Consider the following 21,508-nt stretch of genomic DNA (forward strand, 5'->3'; position numbering starts at 1 on the left):
TAACATCACTATATTACTGGAAGACAAGTCTTGTGACACTCTAAATGGAATAGTTGAGGATGTGCTCATCAGTGAGTAAGTTTGTGATTCCTGCTGATTTTATAATTCTTGACTTTAATAGAGATGCTAGAATGTCAGTTATTCTAGGACACAATTCTTAGCCACTAGAAGAGCATTGATTGATGTGAGGGTCGCAAAAATGAAAATGTTGGTCAATAATGAATAAATGACCTTCACTACAAAAAAAGGCAAATCGCGGGAGTTAACATTACAAATAGCAGGGGTTTAGAATCCCCACAATTTGCTATTACAGGGGTTTTAGCAACTCCCATAGTTAGGTCTGTCACAATTAAGTTGCAGCAGTTTTTAAGCAACCCGTAATCAACAATTAGCGGGGGTTTTAACCACCGTAATTTCTTTTCCAGCAAATAATTTTATTCCATTTTGTGGGGTTTATAACCCTCCACAAATAAATTTTAGTACCTCACTTTGTTGGGGCTATAACCTCACGCAATTCTTTAAATTTCGTAGAGGTTATAATTTATATAAAATTAAGACTTTATATAAAAGCTGTTGCAGTTATATAAAATTAAGACTTTATATAAAAGTGGTTTAGGCTCATCGACAATTTTACAAATAAAAGTTGTTGCAGTTATCTACTCTACTAAATAAGACTGTGGGCTGGAACCTTGTGTATTCCAGGATCTAACATTGCTTTTTCCCACCTCTCTGCACCAACATAAATGCTTGAGAGTTAAACATAATGGCCATAATGATTTAGTTGCGACTCAAGCAATAGTTGTGCTCTTCATTTCCCAACTCAATAGCTCCACGAAGTCTACAAACATCCATCAGAACCCCCCAAGACAGTAGCATCAGCTTCAAAAGGCATCTTCTTTATGAAGTTGTAAGCTTCCTGTAGTAGAACAACCACACAGCCATAATGTTTCATCTTAGCTGAAAGTCTGAATTCATGTGACATTGCTTCAAACAATTAGAACCCGAAATCGACAAGCTTGGCACACGCACACAAGCTGATAGAACTGCCACGAAGACAATCTCATTTGGTTGCAACCCCGAATTCATTGTTAATGCTAGGGAAGAAACCATAGCATTCCATATGCAAACCTGCTCCATCGCATCAAATACCTGTGTTACAGCAAATGGTTAAAAATACTGGCAAGGCCTCATACTATAAAGAGTTCCCAGTTTCTAGTCCTCTTCAAGGATAATACTTAGGACACTAATTCTCAATAGCAGAGGTCAAATCAAATTGATGATGATTTCTTCTTCTTTTCAGATAATAATACTTAGGACATGTTTAAGTACTAGTTATCTGAACAAACTCTAGCTCTTTTTGAGTATAAACTTATTCATAGGTTCTTTGAGTAGATCACTCCAAAATACAATCATTTTGCAACAATGATGAAACGGTTATAAAAGAGAACACATAAATGGCAAAGTGAACCTGAAAGCAAGGTAGGCTCTTTATATCTTCTTCAGTTACAAAAAGCCACGTAATTCACAGAGTTGAAATTGTCGTCAACAAAGAGCAAAGTATCAAATCTAGGTTACAACTATGTAGTGAGGACAGGAACAAGAAGTTACCTTTGGTTGTTTTCGTCTTCACTCATATCCCTTAACTTTTCTTGCATTTCTCTGCAATAATCTAAACATCAGCACAATGACAGTTCAAGAAAGAAGCACAAACTTTTGACTCTGACAAACCACATACCTAATCCGCTCATCCAGTCTTCGCTCCCCCCATTGAAAGACTGTCAGTTTCAGCCTGCAAAAATTGCAAGCTACTTGTTAGAAAGTTCCATTTTTGCAAGCAGTGTTTAAGTAGAAATATGTGTTTATATCCAAGCAAAGATAGCTTACTTCCATTGTATTCTGTTCTTGAGCTTCTTTTCAATAAGACCAATTCCTTCAAGCACATTTGTTATATCATAGATCCTTCTTTTCTGCACATGTAAGATCCAGAAATTATAATCAAAGTTTAACAACGCAATAAGAAAACTTCTAGCTAAATGATATATCACCTCCAAAGTGTCTGCAGCTTGGTTATGATTAAACATACCATCTTCTGCATGCTTGATCAAGTTGATAGATTTCTTGGTTAAAAGACCTGAACAGAAGACAGTGGTTCAATTGTAGGTTTATTCCACCATAAAATCACGCTTTCCATAGAAACTTTTACAACAAGCCAATCGCTGGGAAAAAGATAGTGGAATACCCACTGAACTGTCATAGCGGCAGCTTGCAGGTGTAAGAGGAGAAGGCTGGGAAAGAAATCCAAATTTCAATTATGTGAGCAAAAGAAGAGTGCCTACTGGACCAAATGCCATTCACAGGTATATTTATAGCTACATATACTACCATCTTTTTTATTTTCAAGAAAACAAACTTCATAGTTAATAAAGTTGATGTTACTTGGTTTTCAGGAAAGTAGGGGAGTATAGAGAGCCACAAAATTGAGCTTGAACTTAGGAAGACACTTGAAAGTACCATATTTACAACATACATGGCAGTGAAGACGAGTACGATTTTCTTAAATAATTTGAATTATTAACTAGTACATATACTTTTTATGTAATTTTCAAATTTAAATTTTGTTTCATATTTCTGATGTATCTATGTTCGAAATCACACTGCACTATATGAATGGAATTCTAAGCAATGAGATTAAAATTAAAGAGGGAGATTAAAGTAGATTGGCAAGCCTTACCTGAATTCAAGCTCGTTGGATATAAACAGTTAAGGTATTGTTCCCAAACTACTTTATTATAGCAGGGGTTCGGTGACATGTTCTTGCTAGCAGATACATCAAAATATTAGTAGTAGAATATTTTTTTTAGCTTAAATATCATAATATTAGCAGTACTATACTATATAATTCCAGGAATGACTTTTTATTTCATAGCAAATAAGACAGTGAAACACCTCCTCTCCAGGTTACTGACAAAAATGAAGTATATTGATATTTAATACAACAATGGAGGAGCCTCTCGCCGACTACATTTTGTGTTTCAGCAATTCAGTGAATGCAGGTAACTTGTCCTTAGCCTATTTGTCATGAGTCATTCAGACTTCAGAGTATAATTATTATTTAAGCAACTACTGTCAACAGTTCAGGGTATAATTACTATTTAAGCAAATAGGTAGTCTTTTCCCAATTGTTTAGTGAGTGAAATGACAAAATCGGGGTGCAATATTAAGATTATATACTGCATATGTACATTTTCATGTACTCAAGTAATCAATGTAAGAACATGAACTAAAAACGTGTGGAGTGAAACCTGTTCTGGAGTGAGCACAAAAGCTTTATCTTTGATAGTGAATGTAATATCTGGCATGGATGAGATGCTGTTACAGTCGATTGTGGATTCTCCCATTGGACTTGGTATTTTCTCGCAAAGCTGTAAAACATCAAAGCTTTAATATTAGGACGATTTGATATACTATTTATTAGACATCAGATAAAGCTGTGACTTATACCTGATTCACATACATAAGTGAAATTCAACTCGACAAGATGAGGCTTTATCAAAAAATTAAGTTGATTCATTTCTCAATCACCTGCAACTTCTTTAAATACCCTTAGGATCACCTCATAGGAGCTTTTTTCCCAAGGCAACAGATCCTTTGAATCCTTTCCTTCATACCTGACAGGCATCCTTATTCTATTTGACTGTTCAACAGGATCTTAGCTTGTTGCAGCAAAATATCTGAAGAACTGGCTGTAACATTGTAGTAGTAGTATAAGAAGAATGACACTAATAAGGAAATTAAACAATGTTGATCGCCTACTAATTGTCGACTTCCATATATTTTTATATAGGGTCATGTCCTTACTATCAAATTTGTGATTAATAACACAACAAAATAGTTTGTGAAACCACATCACAGTACAAGGTTCACATAATAAAATTAATGTCTGTCTATACCTGCTCAAACAGACAAGCTAAACAATAGATAGCTTTTTTACCTTTTGTACAGTGGAGAGGAGCTGGCTTTAACAATATTATTCCAAACCATCTGTCACTTTTATCAAATCTGTTACCTTTTCATTTCATCGATTTCTCCGTTTTAAGAAAAATGCTTTAGTTGCTGATATCGTCCCCTCAAGTTTTCTTGTTTTTGTCTCCTTTGTGTTCTTCTGATCCTTCTTTGCCTTTAAAAAAATGTATGATTAGTGTTTTGTATATAAAGAAAATTTAAAAATGAAGATATGCAGAACAAACTGGCACATACTGTATCATTCTTATGAACAGTTTTGAGAGGAGTTTCAAACAAAAAATCACAGTTACAGGGACAGTTTCAAGGAATCCAAATGGCTTTATAACATGTTTTCTACTGTTCTTTAAAATATATGTTAGAACTAATACCAGAAAACAACCGAGATGGAAAGGCTGCGTCCATATTTAGCAGAAGCACAAAAATCTTGTCATTCTGGGACAATCAAACTGAGAAAAGAAGCATAGTACTAGCACTAGTATTCAATGTAAAATAACTCTAATCGTGCATACCACATATTGCAGGCAATTTAAGAGACAAAAAATGTGCCCTGCATATGATTCTCCAGTAATGTAGTAATCATTCTTTACATACTCCGCAAATTGCAAAGGCATTGTGTTAAAATGAGATTCTCACAAATAGAAATTATAACAATTTCTCAAAATGAACAAGAATGAGACAAGCAAATAGTTGAATATCTAAGATTAGTAGTCTAACGTACATTAGACATGTGTTAAATGCAAAATCAAATTCTAAAACCACTTAACTAATATTGAGTATCAAAATATCTGGTGGCAAATATTCTTACAAAAATTGAGAAGCCTTATATCCCCATGGCAAGAAGTTACAAAACTTAGAATGTTAGAAAATATTGTAAAGCTCGAGGGATTTTTATCAGTAACAATTTCATGTCCTATGGCGACAAGCATTTCAATTAGTTTCAGTCCTATTATGTACAAACATTTCAACAAGTCCTTACTTTATTAACAAGAGCTCTAAAGAAGAGTGACATATCCAAGTTAATGGTAATACCATCTTCCTAGTCAACCAACATATTTTATTTTGCCTCATTCTATACTTTTTTTCTGCTTGAATAAAGCTCCAATTTAATCTATCAAATAGCAATGCTAAAAACAGAGTAAAATCATCCCTGACAATGCTTGTATTAAACAAATTTTAGATAAATGAGCTAAATTTAAGCATCTAGAATACCTGATTGTAAGGAACTAGTGATACATGTGCATAGAACTCATCAGAAATCGCATCCATTTGCAATCAAATACATGGAAATCACCAGGTAAATGAACAAATATTCAAAATTTGCTACCGAAACCTACACAAGCATTAATCAATCTGTACCAATTTTTCAACAAAATTGACTCTAAGAAGAGGACAACTATGGACGGGTAATTAAAGAGGTGTTCTAAGTTACCTTGAGGTAGGTATACTTACTTTCTTCGGCAACAAAATTATTGGTCCAGTACGCTCAATACATATTGATGCCATCGCCGATGGAGCTGACGATGTATCGGACTTCCAGGCTAGTGATTCCGCCATTGTTTCTTCTCCAACAATCGCTATCCAGGAACCCTAAAATGTTAATTAGCGAAATTGGAGAGAAGAGGAGAAAATGTCTCTGCCTTAATATTATAAATAATGGAATTTTAATTAGAGGGTTACCATGGTTAATGACCCTCACAAATTGCTTAGAAATTGCAGGGGTTACTTAAACCTCCGTAATTAGATGCAACTTACGGGGTTATATTAACCTCCGTAATAAAACCCCAACAATTTAAGGGTTTTTTTTGTAGTGTATTAAGGATACTTCAAACCCTTGCACTATAGAGATCTATGCATGATCACTAAATTGTTTGAGAAAAAGTGCGGGCTTTTAGAAAGTGATCATGGTGGATTTCTCGAGGTGCTGCAAAATGAAGGGCAAGTTTCCAAGTGGCCTGAACCTGCACCGAAAAGCGACAAAGAAAATAGGAAGCAAGAGGAAGATGAAAAGGGCAGCCCTTTTAAAATGAAGAAGAAGCGAAGGATTGCTCAGAAGGACAGAAAATGAAAGAGTCGTGACGTTAAATCAGGCGCTACTCAAAAGGTAATCAATGCTGGTAATATTGAAGAACATAAAAAAATAAAATACAAAAAAGAGTCATTCCATGACCAAAATTAAGATTCTCATTAGGAAGAAACCAATCTTTTTGACAAGTTTTTCTTTAAAATGCAGAAGGCAGAAGCTAGTGATGAGTCAAGATTTTACGAATCAATTGGCGTAATTTGGATGCAAAATCAATGTACTTAACAACGTTATGAACCATTTACAATGTTAATTTGTTTAAATTTCAAGTTTGGAGTCAGAAGTGCACTCAAGCAGTAAAGAGAGGGGAAAACAAGTCAAAAATTGGATGAAAGAAGCAAAAGTTGAAAGGTCGCATCGCTTGAGAAGTTTGGTGTGTCACCAAATTGCCTATGAATAATGACACCCAAACTACACCCTTAATTGGAATTAAAGCAGTTGATGTCAAAATATAGTAATCCAGTAAGGTTGGGGTCGAATCTCACAGAGAGTGTGGTGGGAGATATTTATAATTTCTTATTAAAAATTCATATTAGTAACTACTATTATAGTTGAAGCTTTTAAAATGGGAATTATTAACTAATTTATAGAAAGTTGTAATGAAGAATTAAAGACGAACTAGGGTTACAATTCTTATATATCAGAACTCAAATAAATAATTTACTTTCAACACATCTAGGTTTGTTCCTTGTGTAAAAATGACAAATCTATATATCTCCTAAAGCCTCTCGGCTCAATTAAGAGAATACTACCCTAAGTCCATATTGACACTTAGGTATCGCAGTAATTGGTTCATTCATCAAATGTCTTGGTTATTTATCCTATCTCTAGCTATAAAGATAGAAGCTGGTAGCTCCAAATCCTTGGTAGTGATGCTTTATCCTAATCTTAACCTTTTTGGTTAAGCGAGCCAGAATACAAGCGAGTTCTTAATGTTTGCAACCATGAAAAAGTAATCTTTACGAAAGAACCTTAATACAAAATGATCACCTCTTCATGAGAAATTTTTAATGTAATGAATCTATTATCAATATTCCTACTCTAAGTTCCATAACCCTAGTTATGAATTTAGCTACTCATAACTAGATGCAAATAATAACTAACGTAATATGAGCAATTAATAAACATAAATAGAAAGAAAGTACACAAATCTTTTTTTTATTAATGCAGCTCTTGCAAGAGAATGTTATTCGTTCCACAATAATCTTCTAAAAAACAATAATTAACCCTAATACGGTAAGAATGTTGGAAACTTTATGCTAGTAGCAATCCCTAACTTCTATGACTAATGATAATCTCTAATAATAATAATAATAATTTGTAACCCTTAAAAATGTCATCATAATGACATATTTATAATAGTAGGATCGGAGTCTTAATATTGGTTGGCTCTGCTTTGACTTGGTTAACATAAGATCAAGAAACAAGGGGTTGCGGCGCAAAGACCATCGTGTGGTCCAGGGGCGCGCACAATGGTATCCATCTCAGAATCGTGCTTCCTTCTCTATGCGTCGCAAGTTCATCACATGGATTTTTTATTTTAGAATCTATATTCTCAATAGGAGAGGTGTGGGGTCCATCATGTGGAAGGTACTGTCACGCCCCGAGGCAACCCCCTAGACGTAACACGGGACCTAGGATCACGAGTGACCCCAAGCTAACCCTGAGTCCGGCATATATCAAGCATACTGGAAATAACTGAGTAAAACATGTACTATGCAGAAGCTAAAAATAGTGGATATCTAAAGAGGGGAAAAACCCAACTAGTAATAATAAGAGTTTAGTGATAACTGGAACAACCACTTAACAACTCAAGCTGAATCTACTACTATGCCTGAAAAGCCTCTAACTAAGTTGAGTTGCTAGGATATGCCCCTAGCTAACTCTAACAAAACTGAAAACTGAAGTAAATACTGAAATAGAAAGCATGTCTATTGTCCTCAAAGTATGAGGACTCACCACTGAAGCTACTGAAGTTGAATTGAGAATCGATCTAAGCGTGGTCTGGATACTGACTGCCTGAACCTAAATCATGAAACGTTGTAGCGCAAAAGTATGACATATACTTTGAATGTACTGAGCATACATGATATAGATAAGCTAAGCTGAACAATGCATAACTGAGTAATGATATAATCCGAACAAGGATATAGATATGTACTAAAGTATAACTAAAAGATAAACTGGATGCAATGACCAAGTACAAATCATGAAGATAACATGCTGAATTGTATACTGAAGTAACTCCTGAAAACCTGGTGAATGCACTAAGAGTCTAACTGTGGAAGCTACTATTAACTGACATAAACCACGTGAGCTAGACGTGGAATCCTATGTATACACCCCATCGAGAGGACCCAATATACCTTGCCAGGGGCATAGAGGCATGACTTTCGCATGATCACTAAAATTGATGCCCAACAGATGGGACTTATAAACCTACGTGGGCACGTAGTTCTAGGATTTTGAGGGTACGCTGAATTCTAGTCCAATTTGGTGCTAAGTCTACTCCCAACTAAATACACGTGAAGCTAAAATGCACTAAATACTAAATAGCTCAAAATACTGACATGCTAACTGAGAATACAACATTTATACACTGAGAATGTAACATTTGAAATCTGGAGCATGATTTTCTATTTAATTAACTGACCTAGAAAGTATAATTCACTGAGTTTTATACAAGGAATTAAGCAACGTTTCCAAGAAAACATGTTATTTAGACTATAGATACTATGGCAGCTGAAATCACCCCAATTCCTAAGATTTTACAAACCCTAGGTCTAAACAAGTTATGTGGAATCAAGGAACTGACTGAATTCTAGAGACCTAGTGGATGTAAGGAACTCACTAGTGAAATACCACATACCTGGTGACAAAATCTACATAGAAATCCTTTGTATTTTGGGGCTGAACTTTGAAGAACACTGCTGCTTGTTCTTGAAAGAAACCGACATCTTTTTTTTTTTCGTTTAACTTGGATGATTTTTTGGAGAATGAGGGTTCTGGGTATGTCTGACTAGATTATTAGGCTTAGACTGAGTAAAACGACGTAGTTTAAGTGCCCAAAGCATAGGGGAAAAGAAAAAAACGATCATGACTTAAAGTTGATGAAGTACCACTCATGAGGGGATTGACGGGCCATCGTTTGAACCACTGCCCATCAATTAGGTCATGGTTCGAGGTCTTCCCAACAAGGCTTCATTAAAACGAGCATAACCTTTTACTCTAAACTTGGAATTTAGCAAACTCGGTGGTGTTGGAAAGAGGACTCAATTATCTTTAATTTGATAGGTCATGGGTTACCTACTTTATTTTATGCTAAATGATGTGACCATTTGAAGTTGAACCAAAGTCCATTTTTCTCTGAATAGCTGTTGACCCTCACCTACGACCAGTCCTACGGTCCATAGGTCCAACCAGGAACTGTACTTATCGGCCGTGGGTGGGATCAGAGACCACTGAATCTTGGACACCAACGACGGAACCCCTCTTACGGACCATGGGTCCATCGATGGACCGTGGACCACGGCCATAGGTCTCATCTTTCGCTTCTAAAATTCCTCTAAGTTTGGGACTCACCTACAAGACCTACCTACAGCTCGTGCATTGAATGACGAATCGTCCTGGTGAATCGTATAAAAGTACTGGACCTGACATTTTAGAGAAATAGGACTTGCCAACTACGGGCCCACCTACAGACCATGTGTCAGACCATGGATCGTCGATGGCTTTCATTGGTTTTGGCACCAGATCTGGGAAAGCTACATTTTTTATATCTTATCGAATTCGAGGTGTTATAATATCTCTCTCTTGGGAACATTTATCCTCGAATGAAGTCTAAACAAGTTGAGTACGGAGGGAAGGGCTATAATCCCTATTACTGGGTACTAGAAATTGATATCTACCTGAATTGAGTTCCATGAATATGCAAATATGCTAAAATGCAAGGATAAATGAGGGAACATGATATTGAGACTGGATTACACAAGAGTAAAGTGAGTACTGAACTGACTTCCTTATTTCTCAACCTACGAACTGTCATTGAAGAATTTCAACTGGCACCTCTTCATAAGTGAGACTATCCTTCACATCCACACTCTCTAATGGTACTATCGATGTCAAATCACTCACACACTTGTTCAACAAGGAAATGTGAAAGACGGGATGAACCGCTGCTAGTTTTGCTGGCAACTCTAAATCATAGGCCACATTGCCAATCCTTTTTAGGATTCTGTAAGGACCTACATATCTAGGAATGAGCTTCCCTTTCTTGCCAAATCTCATCACCCCTTCATATAACTGAATCGAAGAACTTTAGAATTTTGAATCCAAAACTGTAACGTGGAGACAAACTCATAACATTTTTTCTTAAAATGTCTAAATCTCCAAGAATGTGATAATTTGTCTTAATTCATTTTATATAGAAAAAGTTTTGGCTTCTATAGGAAAAACAAGAAATTTTCTACTGCTTGTAAGAAATGTTAAAGTGATAGAAAGTAAATTGGAATCACAAATAAAATATGAAGAAGCATAATATTTTTGATAAACAATAATCAGTACAAATCTATTTATTTTTTTATTCTTCTCTCCTTAGAGTTTCTCTGTTATTCGACAGTTGTTAGTGGCGTATTTGTCAAATTAAAGATGATTTGGGTTGATCCTCTATGAATATTCCAAAAGTTTATGGGATATTCGAGATTCCTTTTTAAGGGAAACATATTACCCTTTATATAGATATGAACTAGGGTTTAAAATTGAAAAGCCTCCAAGAACCTAGCTGAAGTTAAACAAGTGTGGTAGAGTCCCTATTGAAATTAAACACATTTTGTAGAGTCTCATAAAATTTTGATATCTACACATACTATATAAATAAATTCATCCAATTAAGTAGAGTACTTATTACTATTTTACTTATTCGGTTTATTTTTAGTGTTTCCTTAATTGCCTAGGTTATCAAATATTTTTTTGGTAGCTAAATAATTTTTTTACCAAGTAGCAAATGAGTACATAAAAAATTAGTGATCGATGTACATCCCTAGATCATTATATGTACTTTGCACTAATTATTTCTTTTATAAACTAATAAACTTTTAATGAAGGGATACCCTTTATATCTTATATAATGTCATATTAGAAAGGGAGAAAAATGTGAAGTGTCATATAAAATATAACACAAGTTAATATGATACATATATTTATGGACTTGATGATTATGTAGGCCCAAGATACAAATCCCAAACAAACAATAAATGATATGAATTTGGATTAGGATAAATATGGTATCAGATTCAGACTCTTGTAGTACGATCAACGACTGTAGGATTAGAGAAGTGAGTACGCTAAGATCATATGATGGGATGCTCATGATAAAGGTTAGGATTATGAGAGTGGACCAAAAAGAATGACTAACATTGTAATGACCTTTAAGGTTATTTTTGGAAATTTTCATAAAATTACAATTTTAACACTTCCCAATAATTGCCCTGAGTCTTGTTTGATCAGTTTATGAAGTTGTTTTTTGAAATTGATCGAAAAGTTGTAGTTTTTGAAAGTCTTGAGTTTTGGAAGGTTCAAAGTTGTTAAAAGTAAGATTTTGTAACAAAAGGAGTTTCAAGTCTCGAAATGAAATTTCGTATGCTCCATCAACTCAAAATGTGGGATTTGGTCTATGAGTGTTGTAGTATGCTATTTTGGAGTTGTTTCATGGATTTGAGGCCTTGAGTTTGAAGTTAAAACAAAGTTAGACCTTGAGTTGACTTTGGTCAACATTCGGAGTTCGTATGCCCGGATCATATTTCTGATAATTTCATTTGATTCGAGGGATGATTTTAGGCTTAGGTGAAGTCTTGGTTGAATTTTCATTTGTCTCGATGGTAGTTTGGCATTTTTGAGCTTTAAGCTAGTTTATTATGACTTTCATGGGTTATGGGTCAAGGAGACCTTGGATCCGTATTGTAATGACCCAAAAGGTCATTTTTAGAAACTTTTGTAAAATTACTATTTTACCCTCTCATTACCGACCCGAGTCATTTCTGATAGGATTATTTGTTTTGAACTTTTAGTTAAAAGTTGTGAATTATGAAAGCTTTTGAATTCAAAGGCCCAAGTTGTTAAAAAGTGGTTATCGATGTATTTTGAAGATTCGAGTCTCACAATGGAATTTCATCGGATCTATTAGTCTCGAAATATGGAAATTGGTCTAAGAGAATTATATGTTTAAGATTCGGAGTCTTTCGGAGATTAAGGTCCTAAGTTAGAAATTTGTGATATTTTAGTCTTTGAGTTGACTTCGGTCAATATTCGAGGTTCGGATGTTTGGATTGGATTTCAGATAGTTTCTTTGGATTCAGGGGATGATTTTAGGCCTAGAGGAGGTCTTGGTTGGATTTTCAGAGGTTTGAAGCTTGTTTTAGCATTTTTAGGCATTATAATTAGTTTCTTGTGACTTTTAGGAGATTCTGTTGAAGGAAACCTCAGATTCGTATTTCGACGGTTTCATTGTGTCTGAAACGTCTAGTATAGTCAAATTGTTTATGATTTGTGTGTATGAGGTTCCTAATGAATCTTGAGGGTCCTTTCGATGAATAGAGAGTTGGCTGATTTTCTTATGTCTTGTGTGCCTCACGTTCGCAAAAGGTTCTGTCACGACCCGAGCCTACACCCTAGACGTGGCCGGCACTCGAGAATCATTGTTGGCTCTCAATCGAACCCTCATCATGGCTGACTACAAGCGGAAGACTAACTCAAGCATACATAAGCATCAAATTGAAAGAAACATTTAAAAAACATATTACTGAATCTCAAAACTTCACTGAATATACCGAGTATGAAACATAGGTTTTAAATAAAATATCTGAAACTAAAAGACTCTCCAAATTTGTCTATCTATGAAGCCTCTATTGTATATAGACGAGTGTCGGGAGATGACCCACGACTACTCAAAATGTTACTAATACCATCAACTCATAAAACATGAGTCCTCCGAAAGCATGTAGACCTCACTCGAAAGCTGGGGACCGGATGAAGTGATCTCAACAGACTCTTGTTGAAGAGCCTAAGAACCTAAATCTGCATCATTAAAAGATACAGGTTGAATGACATCATTACATTGAATGTATGAGTCTGTAATATAGCTGAATAACTAATAACTGAAAGAAATGACTGCAATAGATAACAATGTACTCAAGCTGAGTGTAAAAAAATAAATGAGTTAAATCATTTAAAACTTTACAAAATACTTTCTCATCTCTGAACTCAACATAATAAGTGATATATAAAAATACACTTTAACTCTATTGGGAGATTCTCTAACCGACAACCATCACTATGAGCTACGTGATGATACAACGTCTCGCCAACGCTACAAGACCTGTCTTATACCTTACTGGGATATAGGACACCTCAACCAAGTGGATCCACTAAGCTCTGGCCAAGGCACTTAGGATTCATCTAAAAGTTATGATCCTGTACCCATGTTGTCATACATGATTTATGAGGAATGTGAGTTGTCTGAACTTATCCCTATATCAGTGCTCAATACTACTCCCAATAATATATACTCACGCTCAATGTTTAAAAACATACTCTTCTTCTGGTTTGAGATAATTGCTCAAACTATGCTCTTAAAAGAGGTAACTGCTCTGAAATATCATTAGACTCATAACTTATTTAGAAATCAAAGTTTCTCTTTTATCAATGTAAAAACTGATTCCTTTGGGAATACTTAGTTCCCTTATACTCTTATTCAATTCATATTTGAAAACTTTTTCTCAAAAATATATCAAAAATCATATTGTGATATGATCATTGATGACTTAGAAAGTCATACTGCATAAACATTGATGGTATATTTAGATACCATACTGCTTAAACATTGATGACATACTTAATTGTTACACTAATTATGTTTTAAAAAGTCTTTCTTAAAACTCATCGTTACTTTCTCAAAAACTCAGTTTAAAACTCAAATGTTGGCTTTAAAAAGATTCTCAAAATTTATAACTCAACATAGGGTTCATGCTGAAATATAGACATGAACAAATCAACTCAACTCAAGGATCTCAATAACAATATAGAAAAACTCAATACTCAGAACTCAACGGTACTACTCATCTCAAGAATACTCAATTTATAGGGTTCATGCTGAAATATAGACATGAACAAATCAACTCAAGAATCTTAAGGCATAACATATAGCAATTCAATAATTAGGAATAGAATTTCAAAAACAAATCAGGAACTTAAGAGCTCAAAATCAACTCATCTCAAGAATACTCAAATCTAGGGCTATAATCCTAGATTACTTTTTACCGATTTGAAAGAAGATGTAGGGGGTGAGACGAGCTATCCCAGTTCTTGACGAATCTTGAAGAAGAACATGACTAGAAGCCTTGAAACCCTAGCTTGAAGGAGAAAAATCAAAAAAACGTTTCTTGAAACTCTATGGCCAAGAATTATGATTTTCATTAATGATTCATAATTGTATGAAGGAAATAGAATTGGAAAGAATGAAATTCTTGGAGAAGAACTTACCTTGAAGAAGAATCTTGAAAAGGAGGGAAATAATCTTGAATGGAGTCTTCTACTTTGATTTTTCCTAAGGGTTTGAGAGAGAAGATAATGATGGATTAAGAGATGAAAATCTGATTGTTTTGGGTCTTTAATTAGTCAAGAAATTCGTTTGGGGTTTTCTTAGAGGTAAAAAGACAAAAATGACTCTTTTTAATGTTTTCCCGTCGGCTAATTCGTCACTGCACTATATCAGGTTACTAAAATGGTCATAACTTTTTACTCGGAACTTGGACTGTTGTGAAATTGGTGGTGTTGGAAAGAAGATTCAAATACCTTTAATTTGATAGGTTATGGGCCACGTAACTTTTTATATTATAAGATATACAGTCATTTGAAGTTTACCCAAAGAGAATCTTACATCAAAACTTAATCGGTAAGGAAACTTTCAACTCAACTTTGTGTTAGGAGATTCTAATTACCTTAATTAATATCCAAATCATTCCCACACTAAAGAATTTACCTTTACACATATGGAAAATTTAAGAATCACCCGATATGACCCTTCAAGTAAATGAAGAATTGTTCGAGTCTTAACTTAGAAATTTTTGAGGTGTTACAATATCTCCCCTTGGGATCATTCATCCTCGAATGACGGCTGGTCTGAGAATGGAAATGGGTTACTCTTTCTATATTCAATATTAACTCATAATCATAAAGTACTTAATATAGGATGATTATTTTGATCTAAATCATAAGATTCGGGTTCTATACCTCTGTAAGAAATCTCATCCCAAGAACACTACTCCTTACCGCTACATACAACTAACCTTGAGCTCACATCACGAAACACCTAATGTATCACTCATTGTCCACATGTTAACAACACCACATTCAAGATTATAACCTTAACCACTCCTACTGACCCCTTTCTAAGAACTTATCATCCTCTCATAATCTCTACCAAATAAATTTTCATGCATTACCACCAGGAAGCTGACTTAGTACTTATGGTAAAGCCTTATCTCCTTCTTCCTCCACATTCATAACCTTAGATGGAATAAACACACCATCACTATCACAATAAGAAATAACAATCCTCTCCTCCATCATCACATAATTGCTATCAACAACACCACTCTCCAAAACTAAAAAGAATTATTAAAAGGACTTTAGGGCGAAAGATCATAAGCACGATTCATTAGAAAATTTTGAAAAGAATATGCATGACATAACATTATGTTGCTAGCCATTAAGAGTAATTCATGGATTTGTGAGACTTAACATACTGTGAGACATGATTGCTTAGATGAATAGGTTCATAGCATGAGACAAAAATGACCCTTTTTAATGTTTTTCCATCGGCTAATTCGTCACTGCATTATATTAGGTTACTAAAATAGTCATAACTTTTTACTCGAAACTTAGATTGTTGTGTAATTTGTGGCATTGGAAAGAAGATTCAAGTACCTTTAATTTGATAAGTTGTGGGCCATGTAACTCTTTATATTTTAAGAGATATGGTCATTTGAAGTTGACCCAAAGAGAATCTTACATCAAAACTTAATCGATAAGGAAACTTTCAACTCAATTTTGTGCTTTGAGATTCTAGTTACCTTAATTAATATCCAAAATAATTCCACATTAAAGAATTTACCTTTACACATACAGACAATTTAAGAATCACCCAATATGACCTTTCAAGTAAATGAAGAATGGTCTGAGTCTTAACTTAGAAATTTTCGATGTGTTACAGGTTCCTCGCTTTACTAAGGATTGTGTTAGCATGACCCTAGTTGCGTTCACGATCTTTGTGTTAGCGAGGGTCGGCTCATGAAAATGAAGGTTCTAGTTTTTGTAGGGTTTGCTTAAGAAAACAATGGGTCGCGATACCAATGTTCGTGTAAGTGACCCTTGGTTATTGAAAGTGACTTCAGAGGAGGGTTTTGACTTGCCATTTTTGGGTTTAACTCATAATTCCCAATTTATGTTTTGAAAAATCCTTGTAGGCAATTTCAAAGAGATTATTTCTTGGGTAATTATTTGGGTAAGACTTTGTAACCTTAAAACTTCAATTACCTTTGGTAAATTGTGGATTTTAACATAAAAAATTAAGATTTTGATTGGCCAAGTGAAAGGTTTTTGTAACACTCCGGAAATTAGTAGGTTAAACTAGAGCTTAACGTGAGGGTTAGAGATGGATGTAACTCCCTGTACTTAAAATAGAGGGTTTCATGTTAGAACATCAAGGTACTACCCCTCAAGGACCAACCATGGACCCTTGAGGAGGACCCCTAGAAACCTGCCTGTTGATGAGTCTATACATTCGACTCATTTAGAGCTATATTTTAATAGAAATTGTGTCCTCAAATGCTTATTTTATCTTAATATCTGATAAAAACCTTTAAGTTTAAGGTATTTCAAGTTTTAGTGGAAATGGACACTTAGGCGCAATAAAGGAACCAAAAGGCTAAAAAGAACGAAGAAGCTGAAGCCTGAGCATTGCCAAGCACGCTTGACGATTTGCCGAAAGGACGCACTTCACCCTTTGTTCCAGTACACGAAGCCCTTAAGAAGCAGGATAAAAAAGGCGATGAAAGGAGCAGTCGACGTATCGTCGAATAGTTCTGCGAAGCAGTACTATGTCGCCTAACGACACAGAGCACGTCGATACTGAAGGCTAGTGCAAGATGGCGACAAACTACACCAAAGGGCGAATCGCCGAGTTAATCAGCGATTCTGACTAACCTCGCCGAACGATCCGCCAACACTAATTTCTGTAGTCTATATATACTAAACTCTTTATTAATTTTTATGAGTGGAACATTTATTTTAATTTTCACAATAGAATAGTACTTTTTTTCTAAGTGAGAGGGTTTTGGAGACTTGAAGGAGAAAAGGTAAGGCGTAGGCTGGCCTTCATGCGACAAGTGGGTGTTCGAGAGGAATCCATTTGAAACGAGGTAAGTTGCTCGAGAGAAAACTTATTTCCACATAAAACTTAGCCTAGTCACTATTACTTTATAACTTTTCTATCGAAAGCATGTACCTAATACTTTAGATTAACCCTTATTCCGGTCACATCCCAAGAATCCCCCTCTCATTGCTTAGATTCCATTGTTAATTTGCTGTTTTTATTTATTTGTGACAAAACCCCCATTTGATGTTTGACACTTTGTGTCACCTCCTTTAATTTACTATGTTTTTACTCGTTTTTAGCTATGACTTGTTAGAACTTAATTTTATTTTTCTATAAATTCTCAAAACCACTCTCTTGGGACGACCCCAATCCTTGGTTGGGTTATTATACTATTGCACGATCGTAGACACTTAAATTGGAAGTTGTGTCATTGATTACGATAAACATCAAAATGGCGCCGCTGTCGGAGAGTGCTGTTATTTGAGAATTTTTAGATTTGTAGAATTTTTGTTCTTCTTAGTTGTAGTTTACTTATTTAATTCTTATTTTTGTTTTGTGATTTGTCTGAATCTAAACAGGGGAAGCAAGCATGGCAAGAAATATTCGGGAGCTAATGGAGTTTCCTCCATTAGAGGTAATGATATATTAGGATCATTTCCTAACCTTCAAGCAATTGGAGGATGAGCAGATCCATGACACATGGGCAAGATTCAATGAACTGCTAACTCAATGCCCCACTTATGGAATTCCCAATATGATCCTCCTTGATTGCTTCTACCGAAGTCTTGGCCCGGAAACAAGATGTTGGTCAACCAACTCCTTCCTGGCGGGACATTAAAGTAGCCATATACAATAGCAGTCCAATTTCTTGACAATATGGCTAAAATGAGCCAAGAGATTGAAAAGGATTTCTTGATGACCGCACTAATGACTCAAATGGATGAGTTTAAAATAAATATGGTGAAGATCAAAACTCATTGCAAAAGGAAGGATAAATACATTCCCCATCATAATAGAAGAAATAATGAGAACAAGGAGATCAAACGCATCGAGGGAATTCTCTTAACGATTCTCCGCAAGGTGACCGAGACAAAGAGCTGGAGGGATTGAAAGAAGACATCAAAGGAATGAAACGAATTATTTGGTCTCATTCTAAAGCTGTCCAACTGCTCGAGGACCTGATGAGTCATGCGTTGCCTCAACTCCATCTACAAAGAAACATGGGGTGGCGTAATGAGGACATGACCAACCCCAACAACAAAACTTGAACAATGCCACGACGGGAAATAAGGCGCTTCTTGGGAGGCAATCCAAGGTCGTAAATGACTCGGTTTTTGCTTTTATGAATAATGGTGTGTTGATGCTGTAGGTTAAAAAGAAGGAATTAGAGAAAAGTGAAGATTGGCGAGCAGAAGTCCATTCCGTAAACCGCCAAGTAGGTCGGCGACCTCGACTGGATTCGCTGTTTGGCTCAATGCAAGTGCTATATAGAGCCAGTAAAACTTGGTGAACTCGAAAAGTAATCGGCATATCGCCAACTTGTCTGGCGATTTCGACTCAGCCCACTAACCTGATCCCCAAGAAATTGATGCTTTACAGAAATGGAGGGATAAATGACCACTAAGCGAATCGCCAAGTAGGTTGGTGGTGCGACTAATGTCGCCAAATGGACACAAATTGAACTTCGTATATTGCCAACAGTCACACTTCTTCATTCTTTCTCACTTTCAAACTCCATAACTTCCAAGGTAGTAATTTACATTTTCTCACTTTAAATTAGTACTTTAGTCACGGATTAGCGCTTGGAACTCGGATTTTTATTGCTGCCTAGTATTACAATTTTGTTTACTCAGCAAAAAGATTAGTTTCTGAAAAGCCCCATTCGTTTTTGAAGAGTTCAACCTCATCTGCAATCTAGGTGTCCATTAATGTGTGTTAGATCTCTCTGATATGAGTAGAAATTTTTGAGTGCCTGCTTCTGATTTGTAAATTGGGGCCTAATTATTTTTACCGGTCGAATTCCTTTTTCGTTCTATTTACCTTAAAACGAAATGTGGTGAGCTATGCATAATGGGTGTTGACCATGAATGGGTGCTGTGGGTCTGAGCTGAATTTCATTAATGCATAGTTTAATTTTGTTTTTGGGGTTTGTACAATTGATTTTGAGAAGTGAGTTGAATCTCATGCATGTTAGGTCTGTCGGCGAGCTGAGTTGAGCTCGTCGAATCACTCGGCGGTTCACCTACTAACCCTAAATCTCCCTTAATTTCATATCTTAAGTGTTGTGGGATCTGTAACCTTCGGTGGACATATTCATGATCGCCAAAAAGGTTTGGCGATTCACTGAGTAGATCGGTGAGTCTGTCTGCAATTTTGTGCTACAATTTAATTACTAACTATTCTCTCTAACATTTTACAGATATGGCCAAACAACCGACCAGAGGAAAGGAGAAAGGAATTGTGATCAGTGAAAATGCACCTCTACCTAGGGGCAAGGCCACCACAACTTCAAAAAGAAAGGGGAAGGGCAAAGCCCTCGAGTTATCCGACACAAGCTCTGACAACACATGCTTCTACACAGCTGAGCCACCCACATATAATAGTGAGAGTGCGGGGTCTGACGAAGACTACCAGACAGAGGCAATGAGGGCTGAATTACGATCCAAAATGATACATCATTCATATCAGATCAGAAATAGTCAATCCACCACTCCAACTCCTCCAGCTCCAGAGCAAGCATTAGTGCTGGCACCTCCAGTACAAGGTCCCCAACATAGATCAACGAATAGATCAAAGGCGGAAGGTCTGATAACGATCATTGAGGAGAAATGACTTTCCATAGATGGAGTAATTGATAGGTATCCAGAGGTGATGGATTACTTGAAACACCACAAATCCCAAATCTTTATAAGACATCGCGACTCTTACATACCAAGCTGGGTTAGAGAGTTCTACGACGCATATAGTGTATTGGTACCTCAACGAAAAAGTCTAGTCTCATTTTTAAAGCAGTTGACTACATGGTTGTCAGAGGAAGGAAGGTAGCCTGTGGCAGTAAGGCTATCAATACATCTTTGGGTATGTTCGATAAAATTAATGATCACTGCCAGCACTTGATCAGGACACAGAAGGTGGATGCGATAAAAAAGTGGTTAGCTCCGCTACTCTCAGATGATAATGCTCCGACATGGTTAGCAGAAAGAGTTCCGATTGAGAAGAAAAATCTCAACGTAACTGCACGATACTAGTTCGGATTCATCAGTAGCACAGTTATGCCATCACAAATGAATCAATCCTTCGCCATGCTAAGGTAGCTTGTCGTGGATGCATGGAGAAACCAGGATAAATCTCGGGATGATTATTGCCTCTGTGATCCATATGCGTGCAAAGCAAAGCTAGACATCTCTCCCTTTCCTGATATTAATCACTGAATTATGCAAAAGAGCTCGGGTGCCTAGAGATTCAACGAAGGATGTGGAATTGGCTGCCACCGCCTCCATCATTATCCGAAAGATCGAAGTCGAATATCTTAAGGACCAAGCGGAAAAGAAACAGAAGGAAGCTGTGGTCACTAGATCTATACCTGCAGAGGCATCTTTTCCTACTCCGGCCCCTGGGCCTTTAGGTATATCTGATGTCATTACCACTCCTTTGACCCTACAGGTCCCTCTGCTGCTTCATTACCACCCAGACCTACGACTGCTGTTGCCTCGTGTGAGCTGATCACTCATGCATCCTTGATCCGAATGGGACAGCTTGCCCAATTTGCTAATTATTGGACAGCCAACTTAGAAAGCTCCATTCCAAGCATGTTTCAGGTTACCCTCGACAATGCTGTGAGACCACTGAGCATTACTACTGATGCTCTAGAGGCCAGATAGTAGTGTGTGAGCACGATCAAAGAGTCACAGAGGAAGTAATAACCTTAAAGGACGCCATTGCAGAGCTGAAGAAAGATGTGGACTACCTAAAGT

The 21,508-nt window shown here is 36.2% G+C and overlaps 1 protein-coding gene across 10 annotated transcripts; it reads right to left on the reverse strand.

Moving 5' to 3' along the window:
- Window positions 1-547: 547 nt before the first annotated feature.
- Window positions 548-5,627, reverse strand: LOC125877141 (transcription factor E2FB-like). 10 transcript variants are annotated; one of them, XM_049558466.1, is made up of 11 exons: window positions 5,473-5,627; window positions 5,233-5,353; window positions 4,067-4,177; window positions 3,502-3,743; window positions 3,303-3,422; window positions 2,046-2,131; window positions 1,885-1,967; window positions 1,736-1,789; window positions 1,607-1,659; window positions 1,469-1,515; window positions 549-1,149 (listed from the first exon to the last, which is right to left on the reverse strand). In XM_049558466.1, the coding sequence occupies exons 6-11, from the start codon at window positions 2,079-2,081 to the stop codon at window positions 949-951; spliced, it is 474 nt and encodes a 157-aa protein (XP_049414423.1). In that variant the 5' UTR covers window positions 2,082-2,131; window positions 3,303-3,422; window positions 3,502-3,743; window positions 4,067-4,177; window positions 5,233-5,353; window positions 5,473-5,627; the 3' UTR covers window positions 549-948. The 10 variants fall into 10 exon arrangements, with proteins under 10 accessions (XP_049414428.1, XP_049414423.1, XP_049414421.1 ...); XM_049558464.1 differs by having other exon boundaries at window positions 3,992-4,177; XM_049558463.1 differs by having other exon boundaries at window positions 3,951-4,177.
- Window positions 5,628-21,508: the final 15,881 nt, after the last annotated feature.

The sequence above is a fragment of the Solanum stenotomum genome, chromosome 9, assembly GCF_019186545.1.
Source record: "Solanum stenotomum isolate F172 chromosome 9, ASM1918654v1, whole genome shotgun sequence".
Lineage (NCBI taxonomy): Eukaryota > Viridiplantae > Streptophyta > Magnoliopsida > Solanales > Solanaceae > Solanum > Solanum stenotomum.